Below are 18,616 nucleotides of genomic sequence, written 5' to 3'. Positions count from 1 at the left end.
ATTTAAAGCAACAGGAAAAAGCCAAATTTTAAACATTTGGAATCCCACTTCCTACAATTTCCAGACATAGTTTCCTCAAGTCTAAAAAGCCATGTTTGTTGCGGCAGTAATAGATACTTTACATAGCCTAAATAAGCATTTCACTGATCATTGCATTTGGAAACAACTGTGAATCACTAAAATCTTTGCTGAACTTGAACAAACTGCTCAGAGAAGAAAGACTCAAGTGACAACTTTTTTTTTTTCCCCTTGGATACCTAAAGGCTTGCTAAAATACTTTAGAAGAATGCATGACATTCATTACACACTCATTGTTTACCACTGTTTTCACTAAGTACGAGGTACATACTTTACCTTTTCTTAACCAATATTTACCACTATTTATGTGATGTATTAAACAAGCATTATTTGCCTCCAACAAAGTTTGTGTACCAATATTCCACATCGTTCTGGCAAAATGTAAGGCAAAGCACCTTACAAAGCTAAACCCTATGACACCCATTTCTGTTACACATCATCCTACTCTCCCTCTGCATTTAATAATGCAAAAACATACATTTGTCAGAGCTATTTATTTTCATTTGTTAAAAAAAACCAACAACAACAACAAAACAACAGAAAAAGCTAGCCACCAAAAGCTCCCAGATGTAGGAGTCTGGCAAGGGTAGCCAACTTCAGACAGTGGGTAGTAGAGCTTCAGACAGAAATCTTATGCTTGTACAGTAAAATGGACCAACCAAATAAACCCCTCTGGCAGTGGTCTCATTTATATTTCCATTAGACAGTTCAGAAAAGTAGAATTACAATAAAATCTGAGTTTAAAATCTTCTCTCAAGAAGAATGGTTCTTTGTTACTTAGGCTACCTTAGGACTATTACTTGCTGATAATTTTTTCCATAGACTTGGAGCGGTTTGTCAGTGCTTCAACGGATTTAATACGTATGGAGCGTAAAAAGACCTAACCTATTACTTTCATTAATCCCCTACTGGCATTCTGAACAGAAATTTTCAGAATTCTGAAGCAAACAAAAGGCTCAACTTGATTTTATAAAATGGTAATTTTGTTTCTCTTAGTGACTACTGTATTCCCATTTGTTAGTCAATGGGCATTTTATGCATACGCACAGTAGGTGAACACCTATTTATGAACAAATGGGGATTAATTATGATGACAAGAGAGAAATCTGCTGTGAGCCAAATGATGTTAAACCAACACCTTATATAATATATTAAAAGAAATTATTACAGGATCCTGAGACTGACTGTGTGTGTACTTAAGACATAATCTTTATACAAGCATTTCCAGAATCTCAGCCAAAACAGCTACTGTAACTATGGCACCTTAATAAATGCCAAATATAACAATTTAACATTTACAATTAAAAAAGTAGCTGCCATCTGAGACCTTCTACTTCTTCGAAAGTTTATTTTATTGCTAAGGGTATACTCATGCCTTTCACACTACAACACGAACACATCCTGTATTAAGAAATCCTAACATCTAACTCTCAGATCTCCACACAATAACTAACCAAATAAGAATGGTTCATTTTATAGGCTTATCTTTTTGTTGTTACAAAATGGAAAGAAATAGTCTTCCTGACTTCTCTCTTCTTATGGAAATGTAATTAAGGATGAACTATCCTGGAATGCAACAGACTCCAGTTCAACTTTATACAGAACTTTCTTCTTAATTTTACACAGCTAGGTCCTCAGGCTGTACTTTTTTACCAACTACATAGCAAGTCAGACAGCCTCCTGGGAGCTTTATCTACAGAAGCTGATTTTGTCTATGCAAATGCTTCATTTTTGTAGAAAAGAAATATTTAAAAAAACCCCTGTACTAGCAATATTAAAAGATGGTGGATCAATCTGAGGAATTACATCAGAATTAGTCCCTCCAAAGTGCAGCTGAAGCACATAACCATGAAATTATTTTCTTCAAATCTTTTTAAAATGTCTTCAGATATGGAACACAGGTTTCCTTTCAGGAATCTCCAGGTCTCAGACTAAAATTCCATAGAGAATTAACTGCACATTCTGCATTTTCCTGAACAGTAAAAGCAGGTGAATGTCTCTCTTAAAACTTTATAATCAAGGTGTAAATGCTAGCAGTAAAGTTCCCAAGAAACCTTTTAGTTTTAACTGCAGTTTCCCATTCCAGAAGTGGTTTTCACCTCAAGGGTCCTGGCCCATACCCTTTTTTTGGTGCTTGTTTGGACTTGAACTCCAGATTAAAGAAACTGCTGTGCTGAATATGAAGAACTACTTTCTCCCTGTCATCACGTCAGCTATATAAGATACATGCACTCCACTCTAGACTCCACAGGCTGCTGTTTCACATTCTATTTGTTAAATCACACTGTTGCCATTGTCTTTGGAAACAAACCACAACTTTCTAAAAACGAAACATCCATAATTATTTTCAGCAGAATCAGAATTAAAAATCCTGGTACCTAATAACACAACAATGTTTCCAAAAATACTTACATAAATTACTTGAAAAAGGTGGAATGGGTACAATCTGCTTCTGCTATGAGTTACTAAAAAAAAATTTAGTCATATCTTTTAAGGATTTGAAACTCTTTGTTTTTAAATTTCACTGTTGATCCACACAGAGATAAAGAAAATACCCAGTAGTCTCATCTTTAAAAACAGCCGATCATAATGAACACGTCAGTAATAAGATAGTTTACATCTGACATTTCTTAAACTGCACAGTTGGTAAACTTAACTTTCCTGTACCAAACTAAAAGAAATCCTGTTATATCATCACTTTTTGAGGGACCAGAAGAGTCAATACACTGCCCACAGGACCAAAATGTCTTTCACTTGCAGCTCTAAGTTTGAATTCAAGCCAGTTGGAATAATGAGTACAACCTTCCATCCCTATTAAGAAAAAAAACCCCAAAACCAGAGAAATCCAAAAAAACCTATCCGGCAGTCCTTCAAACATGCAAACCAATTAATTATATAATCTGTCCAGCACTGCATGTGCTATGTTGTGCTCATTCAGAGTACCTGCCACACCCTCAACCTTTCCTCTTCCCTGTGGGTGTTGCACATCCGGACCTCTGATCCTCCTTCCCTTCCTACCATCCCCCTACAAGCAAAGAAGTTTTGTTTGCTCACATGTCAGAGACTAAGTCTGAATCAAACAAATTCAGCTGGGTCAGTAAGAGTTACTTTTGGTTTTATTTCCTAATGTCTAAAGAAACTAAGAATTCAATACTTTAATTCAAATAGAGTTGACAAGAGTCATTTTGGGATAGGAGACTTCAACAGTTCAGGTCTTAAATTGATCTTGCCCAAGTGTCTTTCCACATTTTTATTGAAGCTTGAACACAAAACATTCCACTAATTCCCATTTGCAAAACATGTGCAAAAATAGTTATCTAAGTAACATCCACTGAGGAAAGATATTTTATGGAAAAGGAAAGAAGAAAGGAAAAAAAATTTAAAAAACCCAAACAAACACCACCTCTACCCTTTGCAGCAGCACCCTTTTTGGCAGTGGACTCAAGAATCCAGCTCATTCCTTTTTAAATATATACGAAATTTTAATCATCAAAACACTGAAGTGAGAAGTGACACTTTATGCCATAACATTTTAATGAAACACCTGAGCAAAAGCTGTTTCAGCTTCTACTCCTCAACTTGATCACACGAGAGCCACTTCCCTTCTTAAACTGTGCCTCTTGAATCACATCATTTAGTCACTGTACTTCATCACCTCTCAGACCAAGATGTTTTCTGGAACAGCTGTTTTCCTGCTAACCACACTAGCAGTATTCTTTAACAGTTTTCAGCATCAAAAATCTAGAATACCTGGGGTAAACCCAGGAATGAATGAAATAAAAATGGGGCACAAAATGTTAACTCTGAAATATTTTTTTTATTTATTTAACAAGACAGAAAAGGTTAAGAACAAAACAAAAACACCAAAAAAGCCCACAAACAAATCAGTGACACAACTAAGTTCATATTGCAAAACAAACCCCTCCTCTAACAACTAACTAGTAAAATTTATTGAAACCACCCCCATCACTGTACATCTAAAGCTGAATTCTAGCTTGTACAGAAAGTTTCAAGTTCAAAGTGACATAACATTTTAACTCTATCACTTGAAAAAAAACCAAAACAAGCAGAACAATCCACTGGCATTTTATGAAAAACCCCGCCTTCTTTTAATATTACATTATATTTATACTATGTAATCACTTTCAAAATGAAAATTAATGTCCTGTCATGAGCTTGCAGAGCAAAAAAAGCCCCAAAAAATCTGTTGAAAGAAACAGTTGTTATTTCTATCTTCATTTCATTTTTTCAAAATGAGGAACAGTATTAGAAAGGGTAAAAAAAAATGCAGCAGTCATCAGCTCAGATTGATGCAGAAATAAAAAAAATACTGATGCAGAGTTTGCTTCCACTGTGAAAAAAAATTAAGAAGAGTTGAAAAAAGCATTCTAGCTTCCACTATTTAAATAAATCCAAAATCCATTATTTCTTGTAAGGACAATGCTGGACAAGACACTCTTCTTGCAGACAACAGGCAGTTCAGAAACACATTTTGTTCTGAATAACATTTGTGACATTTCGCATTTGCCAATATTCACTCATTTCTAACACTCTGTGTTGCTAAAATTTGAACGCTATTTAGAAATGAGATGTGCCGAGTCACCTTTAAAAGTAACTGAATACAAGCAGTTTTTCATGAAAGAAGCCTTAATTTTTTGAAAGAAACCTTATGAGGAATTAGGTTTTTCAACATTTAACCTTTTCACAGTTAACAATCTTACTGGTACTTTTCCAACAGTATACATACTAGTAAAGCATGTATTTTATATTCAAATTATTCCATCTGCTTGACAACAATCTATTAGATCATAAGACAGACAAAAAGCAAAAATGAACGCAGACCTTTAGCTTTGGAGTTTTACTAACTCTTACGGGGAAAGAGTGTTACTTTATGATGAGCTCGTATCTGGGAGAGCGTTTAGCGACTGCATAAAAATGAATAATAAAAATACCGGCATATAAATAGGTCATGAAACTTAAGATGCTCCTCTTGTATTAATCTTACTTAGATTTCTGGGCTTTAAAGTGGAATATCACAGAACTGACAGTGGAAAATGATTGTGGGCTGTTTACTACAACTGCAAGTTAAAAGTTAAATCACAAAATAAAAGGATTACAGACTCAAATGGGGAAAAGCACTAGGTCAGGACTGCAATCTCTATTAATTAGGTATCCCAGCTGGGCAGTGGGTATGCAGCTGTTAACTTGATCAATGACTTACCTAAATGTCATCTCTACTGATTCGCTTATAAATTACCAGCAAGTGAGACTAATGTACAGGTGCTAATTTATTTAAACTGTTCTCTGCAGTTCTACATAGCTTTATAAACTGCATCTGGCACCTAATGTTAGCTGTCAGTTGTACTTAGACATGCCTGTCCTAACGACTCTGTTCATTAGAAATGAGCACAAATTATGAAATATAGTGAAAAATGATACATCAAATGGAATGGGCAAAGCAAATCAATTAGAAAAACTTCATAGCACATATTCACACATAGGAGAATAAAACATCCTAGCTTCAGAGTAAGGTCTATAATACCAATTAAAAAGCAATTGGTAGACTTGTGCAGAGTTATATATCAATTTGCTGGATTTTTTTTTCTCCTCCAGAAATACTGTTGTAATGCACAGCTTAACTTTTCATTCCTAAATAAAAGCATCAGTAAGAGGCAATTCTGGTTCCACAACATCCGAGGATTAGCAAGTAAGTCAACTTATTTTTCCTGTTTTAAAACTTCACAAGGTTTAGCTTTTATGAAACTCTACCGAAACTCCAGTGAAGCACAGAATCCTAGGATGTCTACTTTTGAAATACACTGCAAAGACTGATTAACAGCAGAAGACATGGAGGTATATAAGCACTCATCAGAAAGAATTATTGCTGTTCAAAATGTAAAGCTTGGTAATTCTCCTGCCAGTGCTTAAGGAGCTTTTATATTTTTATAACAGAAATTTAATTATGCATAGCAGACACTATTACACACTCTAATTATTTCCCAACACCTGATGGAATATGAAGAAATCAAACATGTACTGCAGATCCTTGGTATCACCAAACAAAACACTACTCTTTAGGCTCTACTTCTCCATCTTTTCAGAAACAGTCTGCAAAGCAGTCCCATACTTGTCACCTGCACTGCATTTGTAAAAGCTGATTTCCAGAATGAACCTGCTTTTACTAATGGTGGAGTTTAGTTAATGTTGTGCAAATGACCGTAGCGCTATGGATTTATAAAGAAGAAACCACTACGTAAATAGGGTCATTTTGCATTTCTTGCAGTCTTGCTTTCTAGAAGCCTTCACCTTAGGCCCTATCAAGGAAGGAAGGAAGCCAGACTACAGATTAATGCATTCTCCTACCATTAACCTTTCAGGCAAACTGAACCATCAGCATCATCATTGTACTGTATTAACATGGGACATATTCTGGTGGTAGATTGGTGCATGCTTGCTTTACAAGAAAGTAACTCAAAAAAATAAAGATCATTAAAGGTAAGAAAAAAACCCCTGGAAAATACATGAAAAGGAAATGTTATAGTTTGCAGAGAAATAAAATAGCCAGTGTAAAGAAACAGCCTGATATTACTGCTGACCTCAATGAACACTTTTACTGTTGACTTTACCTACTTACACTGAGACTGGCAGGGTCTCTGCACTGGCACTTGTCTGTAGAAGGGCAGAGTGATACCCACATCTCTGCATGAAAGTAGATGCAGTATCAGTGCATAGCTTTGTACTCACAAAGCTTGATTTCCTACCTGAACTCAAGCTGCCTTTATGGATTTTATGACCTGATAAAACTCAAGTCTCATTTCAGCCTTTTTCTCAACAGGCCATTACTCTGGATCTCTCTACCTTGCTGCCTGGTTTCAGAACTTAGTTTTGAAGCCTGTCAAACATGTTTGAAATCAGCCTGTATCACAACCTACAGATTATTTCTTGGTGTAAGCACACTGTCAAGACCTCTCCAATGGACACAGCCATGCAGATGGAATTTTGCCACTGAGAGAGGCAACAAACAAATCTTGCTCTGAAAAACACTAAACCACGGACACCTCTTGCTTTGCACTTACCACATCACCTCCTCTATCCTAAGGGTCCTGCTGGCACACTGGGCTGCCTTGGCTACAGCAGTAGTGTTGCTGTTGTGCAAAGAAAACTTCAGCCATGAGACTTCACCTAAGAGTGAATGTCACCTAATGACATTTCTCCTTCCTACCTCTGATGTACGATAAACTAAGACAGAAATGACAGAAGTGAAGGCCAGCTGAGATGTAAAAAAAAAAAGAAAAATCCATGCAACAAAACATTTTTCTGAGTGAAATTGAGCTTATCTTTATATAAGCCTAAATGACAGAGAAAGAGGAGGCCACCCGTCTGCCAGTCATGAGAGGGAATGACAGTAAAACAACATGTTTGTAGATACTGATATGAGCTTAAAATCACATCCACATTAAATTCTCAAGCTAATCCACAGCATTGGTTATAAAATATCCTATAAAATTTAATATCCATTACCAGCAACTACAGCATCACACAAGAAAACCCTAAATATACACAGCAGGTCAAATTGTGAGTAAACATTTTGAAATGCTACATAAACCACTACAGTGCCTCTTACAACCTCAGATCAAGGGGATTATCCATTAGTACTTTTAAAAAGAACCTACTGTGCTTTAGCAAGATACAGCATACAGCTCTATACTGTGATGTCTGACCTCACATGGTAGCAGAGGTACAATCTCTATTCACAGTCACAGTTGCAATGTTTGCAATGCATAGTAGCATTCTTCCTTATTCTGACAGTTTGATTAAAATTCACAGAGAGCTGAGGGGCTCATGCTGAAGTAAAGTGCTTTCAATATCTGAAACTCTACAGTAAATTACTTCTCCAACAGAGCAACTGTACTTACATCAATATCCTCTTGGGTAAAAGTTTCTGGATCTTCTCCCATCATGTTGGCTAAATGTCTCTTTCCTAGGTTGAACTCTTCAATCTGTTTTTTAATAAATGCCTCTGTGTACTTTTCAGGTCCTGAGGCTCCGACATTTTTCCTCTGCACTGCTGTAGTGGCACAGATCAGCCTTAACATCTAACAAAAAAAAAGAAAAAAGAAAATAAAGTGAGAAATTTTACACTTCTGGAATAGTGAGCTCTAAATAAAATGAATACATGAATAGTATAGCAAGCTATTCATACCCATAACAAGATTCAACACATTACAGGAGTAAGTCAGGAAAAGCATTATTACTCATTAAACCATTTTCTTCCAATGGTTTAATGTTCATAAACAGATAAACACATTCTAAAAGCTTCACATTTTCACACATTACAATTAATTTAGATTTTTTTGATGGAAAGAAACATAGTATATCCTATATCAGGAACATCCAGCAAAAGCAAAGGACAGCACTGATCAACAGATCCCATCATAAAAGAAAACAAAAATCTATCAGCAAATAAGGTTTTGCCTTCACCTAGAAGGTATCCCACAACAAAGTATGGTAAGAATATGCAGGGCAGCTACCAAGTGGCTTTTCAGAAGCCACTAACCAAATACTGCTAAAGGCTCTGGAAAGGCTATGAAGTGCTCCTTCCTTGTTTGTGTGCCAAAATGGTTCTTAAGCTACTTCACTGTCTCAAGTCGACCAAGCAGAAAACTAATAGCGTAGTCCAGCAGCAAATACTACTGAGCACTGTACCAGCTCAGGTCATAACTCAGGGGGCAGTTACCTTCCAGTCTTTGTGGCACACAGGTTTGGTCTTACTTCCATCAAGACAGACAGTTTTTAAGATGACTAATTTCAGTGATGCTCTCTGCCAGACAACAGGAGCTTCACTGACAGAGCTGCAATGTCTCAGTTCTGGCCTAGTGCCAATATTATGCACTATTTTGGCTCTCCAACATTAGTATTAAAGTTCTCTGCAGCTTAATTATTCTACAGACTGAATGAGAACTGATTATTTGTGTGGTCTTCTGTGGGTGGGGGGAGGAAGGGAATCACAAGAAAAAGCGATGTGAGACAGAAAAGCAAAGACAGAAAAAGAATCACTTCTGATTGAGAAAAATGCCAAGTTTTGTTCATCACATAGTACTCTGAAAGACTTCACCCCCATCCCTTCAACATGCCACGGCTAGGCTTTGTGAGCAGACAGCGCAGCTTCACAAGGCAGACAGTGCCCATCTCATAGTCCACCCCTGCCAGCATTCTTTCCTCCACTCCCTTTACTCGCCCTATGCCAGCTCTGGCACAGAACAACTCTGCAAGCCAACTCAGCTCCCTACATGTGGCAGAACACTAACTTCTGCTTCATCTCAACAAGTGGGCAATTCTCAGCCAAGCTGGTACGTCTGAGCAGTTCAGAGATCACTTTGAGAATTGCCAAAGCTGGAACAAGAAGGTGGCTGAAACACACAAATGGGAGGAATAAAGTAGAGGGGGAGTCCTTTCTTTACCTTCATTTCCTTGAGCAAATTATTAAATTGTCCTGCTGCTCTGGGAGCTGCAGCCTCAGTCTACCTTTAGCAAAACATTAAAAACCAAACACATGCAGCAATGTGAACTAGTTCTGCTCCTGATTACAAGGAACAGAACAAAGGCAGTATTTGAAATTATTCAATATTCTCCAAGTCATGAGAATTGTCTTCTTCCAAGCACAATTTAGACATGGTGAACATTTTGACAGATTTCACCCTTCTGAGTTCAGCTAATATAAAAAAAATAAAACACTTGCTGCCTTCCTGTAAGTTACACAAATACAACATTAATCTCAAAACCCAGTTATAACTACAACAATATAAACACGTCTCATCAAAACAAGATTACATAAATGTATTTACAAGGCAAACACAAAAGCAGATCATACTTGTACCTTCTGTTAGTAACGTCAGTTAGCTTACAAGAACTTCTCCTGTGAAAAGAAGCTTTTGGTGTCCTGCATTACATGATAAAGTCCTACTTCAACAGGAAACAAAACACAGCTTTTCCTTGTACTTTCATACAGCCCAGTTGGTATTTTGGACATCTGGCTGTCCAGGATGGACTGATCCAACTCATTAGATTTGTTGCACATATGTAAAGCTATTCATGACCAATTTACCCATCCATACCTATGTCAGTCTACAATATACAAAACGTAACAACTCCACTTGAAATTTCAACTTGAAATAAAGACTACAATATGCTGCATTAAACCTCTGTATAGCCCATGCCTGGGCTGCAAAATAGGTCCTATGAATTCAACCAGGCTTGCTATAGAAGGTAAAGTAATCTTTGAATAAGATCACATGAGTCAGAAAGGACTAACCCTCTATGCTTTTACCTGACAGACAAATATTTGCCCCTCAGGGTATGATCCTCAGGAAAGTAACATATACCTCTGCTAGAAGATTTAAAAACATGTCAAAGGTAGAATTTGGTGATGAAGAACCTGTTGCTGCTTCGTTTTCTCCACAGCTTATATGTATTGCATGCAGTGCTAATCCTGGTTTGTCTCTTCCTCTTTTAATATTCATGTTTCCCGTGAGGAAACACTGACATACACAGAATTAAAAGAAAAATAATCAAAAATTTAAATGCACACATTTTCCACAGGCAAGGCACTGGTGATTTCCTTATAAAGCAATGAGGTAAGCAAAGGTATCTCCACATATTCCCCATTCTCTCCTAGTCACTCCTCAGGACAGAATTCAATTCATCTTCTGTCTAACCTGTCTTAATAGTAACTAATTATTTGTAATTCCTGTTAATGAAAATATGACTCCTTATTACTTGGCCCAAAATAGCTTTCTCTCTGGTATGCTTTAAACAGAATACTTTAAAAAAGATTCCTTTCATCTTATTCCTGTCAATTTCTATTGTAATTTTCTCATTTTTGTCCTTCTTCCCTCAAGCTATTCATATTCTTCCCTAGTTTCAATTCGTCACTAATCAAAAGTCCCTGGACACACAAACTATTCATAATTAGAAAACAGCCTCTTATGCAAATTAATACCTACTGTATTGGGTACCTCTTCTGGGATAAGTGCACTATTTCATGGGTGGCACAGGCAGAAACTGCAAAGCACAGCTAAATGCTTCTGGCGTTTCAGTCAAACAAGAAAGCATGCTCCTCTACTTTGTAGAGGAAACCACAGAGGTTTGCATTCACTTCTCACATATTTCATAAAGCATCACTGAAGACAGCAGCCTCACAATTTTTTTAATAATAGTAACGCTTATTAACATTATTAAAAATGCTCATGTAATAACTTCTGGACACAACTCATTGTGATTAACCCTTCCTTCCCAACTCCTTTCTGAGCAACCTAGAATTAAAACTGGCAAATCCTGATTTTACAGGGAGACCATAAACTTACAGAAAATCAGCTTATGTCAAATTTGCCTTAGAAAAAAAATTAGCATTTTCAGACAACTTCAACTTCTCTGGCCTATTTTCTTTCAAGAAGAGAAGTAACTAGGACTGTCTGTTTATTCATCCTGTTCATTTTGCTTCACTGGAGTTACATAGATACAAACCAAATCAACTAAGAGAGAAGTCAAGTTTCCCATACTTTTGGAATGGGAGGAAAGGTGGATTGGAGTCAGGAGATTTAAATTCAAGCCCAAAAGTTGTCCGTTCTACAACAAAACACCCAAATGACATAGCACACACACTGTTGCACCATTTTCATGATTCTTCCATGCTCTTATCTGGCAGACTTCAACCACCTCCTTTTCAAAAACCACGCAGCGCACAAACAAATTTGTACTAAGATGTTATTTCTGGGATAGGACTTCACTAAGAGATGTGGAACTGGGGCTGTATAACCACATCAGAACGCAGGACTTAAGCTGCCCAGTGTCCAATATTCCAGCTACTGGCACAGCTGCTGCTACTGAACCCAGTAGACATGCAAGACAGTCCTCTGTTCACTTGTTGCACAAAAAAACCCATTTTTTACACAGCAATTATACAGAATATAGATGCTCACAGCCATCCCAGTTTCTAAAGAACTGCTTTTTGCTCAATAAGTGAGTTTTGGATTTCTAGTGTGCTGTTTCACAAAAATGTGTTTTAACGGATTTACTTAAAACACCACTGATATAATTTCAGATTTCACTTGGCCTACAGACTAGTTATGTGAACCAGTATCAGACTTATGTCTCAGAAGCATTTTGCAAAACACATCAGAAAGTATGACAAGATGTCAGCACATATGCATAAGTGATTTGATGTTATTTTTTATACCTGATTTCACGAAGTATTTAATCAGAAGAAAATTTTTTTTCAAAATTAAGTCCCTTGGCAGGCAACTATAGAACTGTATCTCACCTGCTCAGAAAACCTACTTTCTGTGCGTGTTTGACCAACCCTACATATTAAGTTTTGCTTACAGTGGGGAAATAAAAGATAGCTCTATATGTATCGATACATGGCAAAAGTCAGATGTGTGTAACAGGGAACAGAATTCAGATCTGGTTGTTTTTAGGCCCAAGTTTTCAAGTACTAACAGGCTTTTCAATTGCAGCTTAGTTAACAACTGCAAAAAAGGCTTCTCTTACATTTCAAGTATGTAGTTCTGAAAGACTGTCACCAAAGTACCATCATCTCTTTCTGATATCGGTACATATAACAACCACTGTGATTTAGATAAAGTACTCAACCCAATCAAATTAAATAGGAACTCTGAACTCTTCTGCTGAGAACATCTATTCAATCACATCAGAGTGAATGATGGATAGTACCTAAGAGAAATCCTTTTTTCTTTATAAATAGCACTAAATCTCTGCCATTTGCTTATTGGAAGAACAGGAAACTATACCTGTTGCTCAGTCACTGCTAAGGGAACTGAATTACAAAGTTCCTCTCCCATTTTGTCTCTCAGTGCAACAAACTTTAAAGTTAAGAAATTAAACTTCTTCCTCCACTAAGACAGACAAGAAGTAATGAACTAATCTACTGCAAGGGGTTTTTAGGATAAGCATAATAAAATAATTTCCAAACAGTCAGGACAGGTAAGCGCTTGATGTAAGAAATTGTTATGGCAGGTCAGAACATGGATACATCAAGTTATACCCTGTTCTCAAACACAGCCTGTATCAGAGGCACAAGGACAGGACAAACAGGTAGTGATAATTTTCCCAGGACACTTGCCTGGTTTCCAGCTATCCGCAGTTCAGACATGCTGGTATCTTGTTTTTAATGGTCCTCAGGGGAATTTTCTTCCAAGTTTCTCAACTTGCTTTTTGTATTCACATAAATGCTTACCATCCTGAACATTCTCACCTCATTCTCAGTTGCACAAGTTAACTACAGCTAATGGAAAGAAGAGTCTATTAGGTTTCTGGGCCTTGTCTCCCATTAGTTCTCTTCATATCCTTTGGTTCACAGACAGCTAGACAATTTGTATATAGCTACAGGATTAGGTACTGATCCCATCTCTGGGGGTGAGAGGAATAGACAAATGATCCCTCAAGGCCCCTTCCAGTCCTACCTTCCTCTGTGACTCCTCCTTTGAGAACATTCCATCATTTACAATACAAATCATTTTCAGCTAAAACTCAAGCATGTGCCTGGCCAGGAAAACCAAGTTACTGTCATAAACATACCTTTGACACAAGATAGCCAAAGTAACACAAACTATTCCAACTGAGAATAAAATCAAGTATTAGAATATTTTCAGCCTTTTTCTCTTTGTCATTCCTTGTGCACCGTAAGACAATGTATTCCTGACTGCTGCATAAAGAGCTACCCACATGGGCACCAGGTCTTTATCCCTAATGGGTAAAGATAATCTAGATGTAACCAATATAAATAGCTCAAATTGCTCCTTCCGGTATTACATTTCATTTCCTTACTGCATCTTTCTTCTGTTACCCCATGGTTTGGTTTAGTTCAGTCACCAACAGTTCTTCAAACCTTATTATCCTAAATTACTTTGTAACTTGAAAGTGTTACCAGCAGGCCTTTTTATCCACTTGCTGGTCACTGATTAAATATCTGTACAGGTGTATCAAATATCACAGCACAAACAATACTGACAGCAGCTAAGCTCCTTAATTAAATGGCAATCAGCTGAACACCCCTACCTCTCAAAATGAAATTATTCTGTTTAATCAGAAGTTACCTTACTTGTGGTGCACATTTCTCTCTCCACTGTAGGTATTCAGAGACTTGCCCAGAGAAACCCAGTCTAGTGGGATGTGCCCCTGGCCATGGCAGGGGGGTTGGAACTAGATGATCTTTAAGGTCCTTTCCAACCCAAGTCTTTCTGTGATTCTATGATTCATGATCTACTCACCTGCTGACCAAATACTATTCACAGAATCACAGCATTGTCAGGGTTGGAAGAGACCTCTGGAGATCATCCAGTCCAACCCCCCTGCCAAGGCACTGTCACCTAGAGCAGGTTGCACAGGAACGCGTCCAGCTGGGTTTGGAAGGTCTCCAGGGAAGGAGACTCCACGCCCTGCCAGCAGCAACGTAAAGAAGTTCTTCCTCATGTTGAGGTGGAACTTCTTGAGTTTTATCATTCAGAATTATCAACCTGAAAACTGCCATATTTTGCGCGGGCTTTGCCCTATATACCGCTCTGTCAATTCTAGGCTTAACCAGGCTTCTTCTGCTTCACATCAAGGGAAACAAACGCAGCTCACGAAAGGGGCGACTTGAACGCGACTCCAGCCGCCGACACTCCCCACGCAGGGCTGCCTCAGCCCCGCCGGCCCAGGAGCAGGGTGAGCACCACACCGGGGCCTCCCAGGCAATGTCGCCCCTTGGGGACACCCGGCAGGGCCATTCCCGGCGGGGCCATTCCCGGCGGGGCCATTCCCGGCAGGGCCATTCCCGGCGGGACGCGAACCCCCGACCCCACCACCGCCCGCCTGGCTCTCACCTGCGCGCGCGGCCCCGCACCCCACCGGCGGCACAGCCGCCCCACGCGCCCCACGGCCGCCGCCATGACCGCGGCGCTCCGCCCTCCCATTGGCGGGCGGGGCGGGGGGCGGGGCCAGGGCAGCGCCTGCGCGCTGCTCCGCCGGCTCAGCCCGTGGCCGCGGGCAGGGGTCGGTGCCGGTTCTCGCTCAGCGGAGCCTCGGCGTTCCTGAAATCCAGCCGTGTCGGGAAAGTGGTGGGTTATACCTGGACTTACGGCCACAGTGGCCGCCAGGTCAGCAGGAGACCCCCGGGCTGGCCTCCTGCCTCCGAAGGAGCGCGCTGAAAGCAGGACTCCTTGTTTGAGTACGCAGCGCTGGGACTTGCAGCGTCTGCTGCAGCAGCACTGCTCTGGAGATTTGTAGCAAAAAACAGGTTTCACCCTAGCACTGGGTTGTGGGTTTTTTCCCCATGGAAAAAAAAAAAAAGGAATCGCAGAATCAACTATATTGGAAAGACCTCTGAGATGATCGAGTCCAGCCTGTGGTAGTCACCGTGTCAGCGAGACCATGGTGCTCAGTGCCGCATCCAGCCGGTCCTGAGCACCCCTAGGCACGGTGACTCCAACACCACCGCGGACAGCCCATTCCAATGTCTAATCACCCTTTCTGTGAAGAAATTCTTCCTAATGTCCAATCTAAACCTCCGCTGGTGCAGTTTAAGTTCATCTCCTCTTGTCCTTTTCGCTGGTTGCCTGGGAGAAGAGGCCGAGCCCCGCCTGGCTGCAGGCTCCTTTCAGGTGGTTGTAGAGAGTGGTAAGGTCTCCCCCGAGCCTCCTTTTCTCCAGGCTAAACAATCCCAGCTCCCTTTGCTGTTTCTCACAGGACTCGTGCTCCAGACCTTTCACCAGCTTCATTGCCCTTCTGTGGATGACATACTTTAGACACACAGGAGTCGTCTCTTTCTGAGGCGAGGCTGGTGTTATTCCTGGCACCTCCCAAGGTGATATTAGTCTGGATGCTGAACCTTGGGAGCTTGAGAGTGTTCCTAGTTTCTCTGAGTTACATAGGATATACCCTTACAGGTGATTAGATTTTGTCAGTTGTTTTTTTTTACGTTGGGAAAAGTGGAAATTAATTAAAAACTGAATTTTGAGAAGCTTTTCTTTAGACTTACTGGGACCTTCTTTTTAAGAGGAGTTACTATTTGAGAGGAAATTCTGGAAATGAATCTCTGCTTTTCCAGGTTTATTTTTCTGTTAAGTTTTTCATGGGTGGCCCTTGCTTCCCCCCCCCCCCCGCCATGCAGGTGTAAGTATGATTTCCTCTCCGGGTTGTAAAAGAGGTTGTAAGGAGACTGGCCGTGGGCAAAGGAAGTCATCCATGTGGAGAAGTCAAGGAGAAGCTGCCTGGAAAGGTGCATTTATTTTTGCAATTGCCAGCTGTGAAAATGAAGACATCAGCAGTTTTACTGACATGGATACGTGCAAATGATTGCTATGAACACTGCACTGAAGGAGAGCAGTGAAGTGTCTCTCCTGTGCACACCTGGCCAAGCACTGGGAACTGCATCCATGCACACACGGGGTATGTTGAGATGGCATTTAGTTACTAGCTGTTTCTCCAAATGAGAAAAAGGGGGTTGGCTTAGGGTCACAGTCCCACTGACCCACCTTCTGGAGCAGCCAGCAGAGCTGAAGGGGTGGAGAATGCCAGCGATGGGTATGGCCTCTTCACGGCCTATGGTGAATCTCATCTGCCATCTGTCGCCCCACAGCTTGGCTTTGTTCAGCAGCAGAGGAGCTCTTCAGTCCTCACTGTGCTGAGCAATTGTTACTTCTCACCCCTGTCAGCTCTACAGAAACAAAGCGCCGTTGGAGTGAACGGTATTTATTCCCCACATATAATTAATCATCAATTAGGCTTGAGGAGCAGGCCACCTATAAAATATTGCCCACTTGTCCTTGGGAACTAGTTGATGTGAATACAGCTGCCATGATTTCCTACGTTTTTCTGCTCCTGTGCTCACTGTGAAAAAATCCTAAATGCGTTTGCAATCTGGAGTATGATTTCAAAGACATCGGGCTTCATACAGCCCATGGTTTCAGTTGGAGGTTACAGAATTGTTCTTGCATATTGCTGAATAGAGAGCATGGTGTATGTGAAGTCCAGAAATGAAGGGCTATGTTGTGTTTCTCTTGGATCACTAGAGTTGTCAGCCATTAGAAACTGATGGCTGCCTCTTCAAGGCAGAAGATTTTTGCGCAAATTTCAGGTATATTTCCCAACCATCCTGCTGCTGCCAAGGAGTTTACCTGTGCATGCTTGCCCCTGGAAGACACTTGTACAGAGATCCCTGAGTGATCATTTTCTAGACTGATCAGAAGTGCATGTAGTTATTACTGGGGATGCTTTGAAGGAAGTGTACTTCTGTGGTAGGCACGGCTATCATGTTCCAGAAAGATTCCTTTTAGTGGAAAGATTGCCACTTCTGCTTGAATGGCAGGAGTCAGGGTTTGCCAGTTCAAAATCAGTTTTTAGCACAAATGAAGGTAGGATAAAAGTGAGCAGAGGTTATTTACATGCTCAACCACCTGCACCGCGTCCCTCTGTCAAAATTTGTTAAGACAGAGGTGGAGGGAAATGCAAGAAAACCATGTTTAATCTACTTATCTCAAGATTAAAGGGCTTCTCTTTCTGTCTCTGTGTTTAGTTGACAGACTGTAGATGCTTACCTAATCCATGCAAGCTACCCCAATGCTTCGCTAAGCCCTCTGAGGAACTTTAGTCACTTGTGCAGCAGGGATGTCCTTTTTGAGCCCAGCTGGGCAATGTTCAGCTCTGGGGACCTGTTTCAATTGTGAGCCTGATTACCCATACCCTCATGTAACCTGCTATTCATGCTCTGTGCAATCACAAAACTGAGGACTGTTGCCTGCAGCATATTACCTGCTTTTGTTTTTAGACTTAGATAATGAGGGGTAAGCATATAATTTGGGACTATTCAAAGCTTTGGAGTGCTGTCTTTGAGGATGGCCTGACATAAGGAAAAGGGTGCTTCTGTGTGGGGCTTGAGGTTTTTGAAGTGAAAAATCACTGAAAGCAAAATAAGGAAACCAGGCTGAGCCTGTCACATGTGTGGGTCAGGGGACAGCCTGAGGGGCACATATATAGTATATGCAAATTCTTAAGCGCAAACCTAAGGCTGAGCTTCGGTCCAAAGTTGCTGATTGCTTATGTTATCAACCTACATGCAGACAGTCCTGAAGTGAGATTTGTGGTGTTCTTTTGTGATCAGAGATGGGGTTTGTAGATAGCATGAGTTCAGGTTACTAGTATGGGTACTGTGAAAACCGGTTGCTTTAGGAACAGGTATCCTGGTGGCAGTGCTGGAGATTTATAGCTCACGGCCTCATAGATGCAGTCTGAAAATTGGCAAGGATCTGGGAAAGCCCAAAGGTCCATCGAGCCTGATGGCTTCACTCTACTAGGGATACATGCTTACAGAATCACAGAATAGTGGAGTTGGAAGGGACGCACAAGGATCATCAAGTCCAACTCCTGGTCCTCTACAGGACCATCCCCAAGAGTCACACCATGTGCCTGAGAGCGTTGTCCAAATGTTTCTTGAACTTAGACAGGCTTGGTGCTGTGACCACTACCCTGAGGAACCTGTCCC

At 40.2% G+C, this 18,616-nt stretch overlaps 1 protein-coding gene across 1 annotated transcript in view; it reads right to left on the bottom strand.

The window, feature by feature from the left end:
- MRPS9 (mitochondrial ribosomal protein S9) overlaps positions 1–15,049 on the bottom strand; it is a 34,150-nt gene extending 19,101 nt beyond the window's left edge. Inside the window, exons 1-2 of the mRNA XM_039549173.1 lie at positions 14,961–15,049; positions 7,995–8,174 (exon numbers count right to left, since the gene is read on the bottom strand). Coding sequence (XP_039405107.1) covers positions 7,995–8,174; positions 14,961–15,026 — 246 coding nt within the window. The 5' untranslated portion in view covers positions 15,027–15,049. The remainder of the gene's footprint in view (positions 1–7,994; positions 8,175–14,960) is intronic.
- Positions 15,050–18,616: the final 3,567 nt, after the last annotated feature.

This window comes from Corvus cornix, chromosome 1, assembly GCF_000738735.6.
Source record: "Corvus cornix cornix isolate S_Up_H32 chromosome 1, ASM73873v5, whole genome shotgun sequence".
NCBI lineage: Eukaryota > Metazoa > Chordata > Aves > Passeriformes > Corvidae > Corvus > Corvus cornix.
Note: the sequence above shows the minus strand (reverse complement) of the source record. Positions and strands in the feature narration are given on the sequence as shown.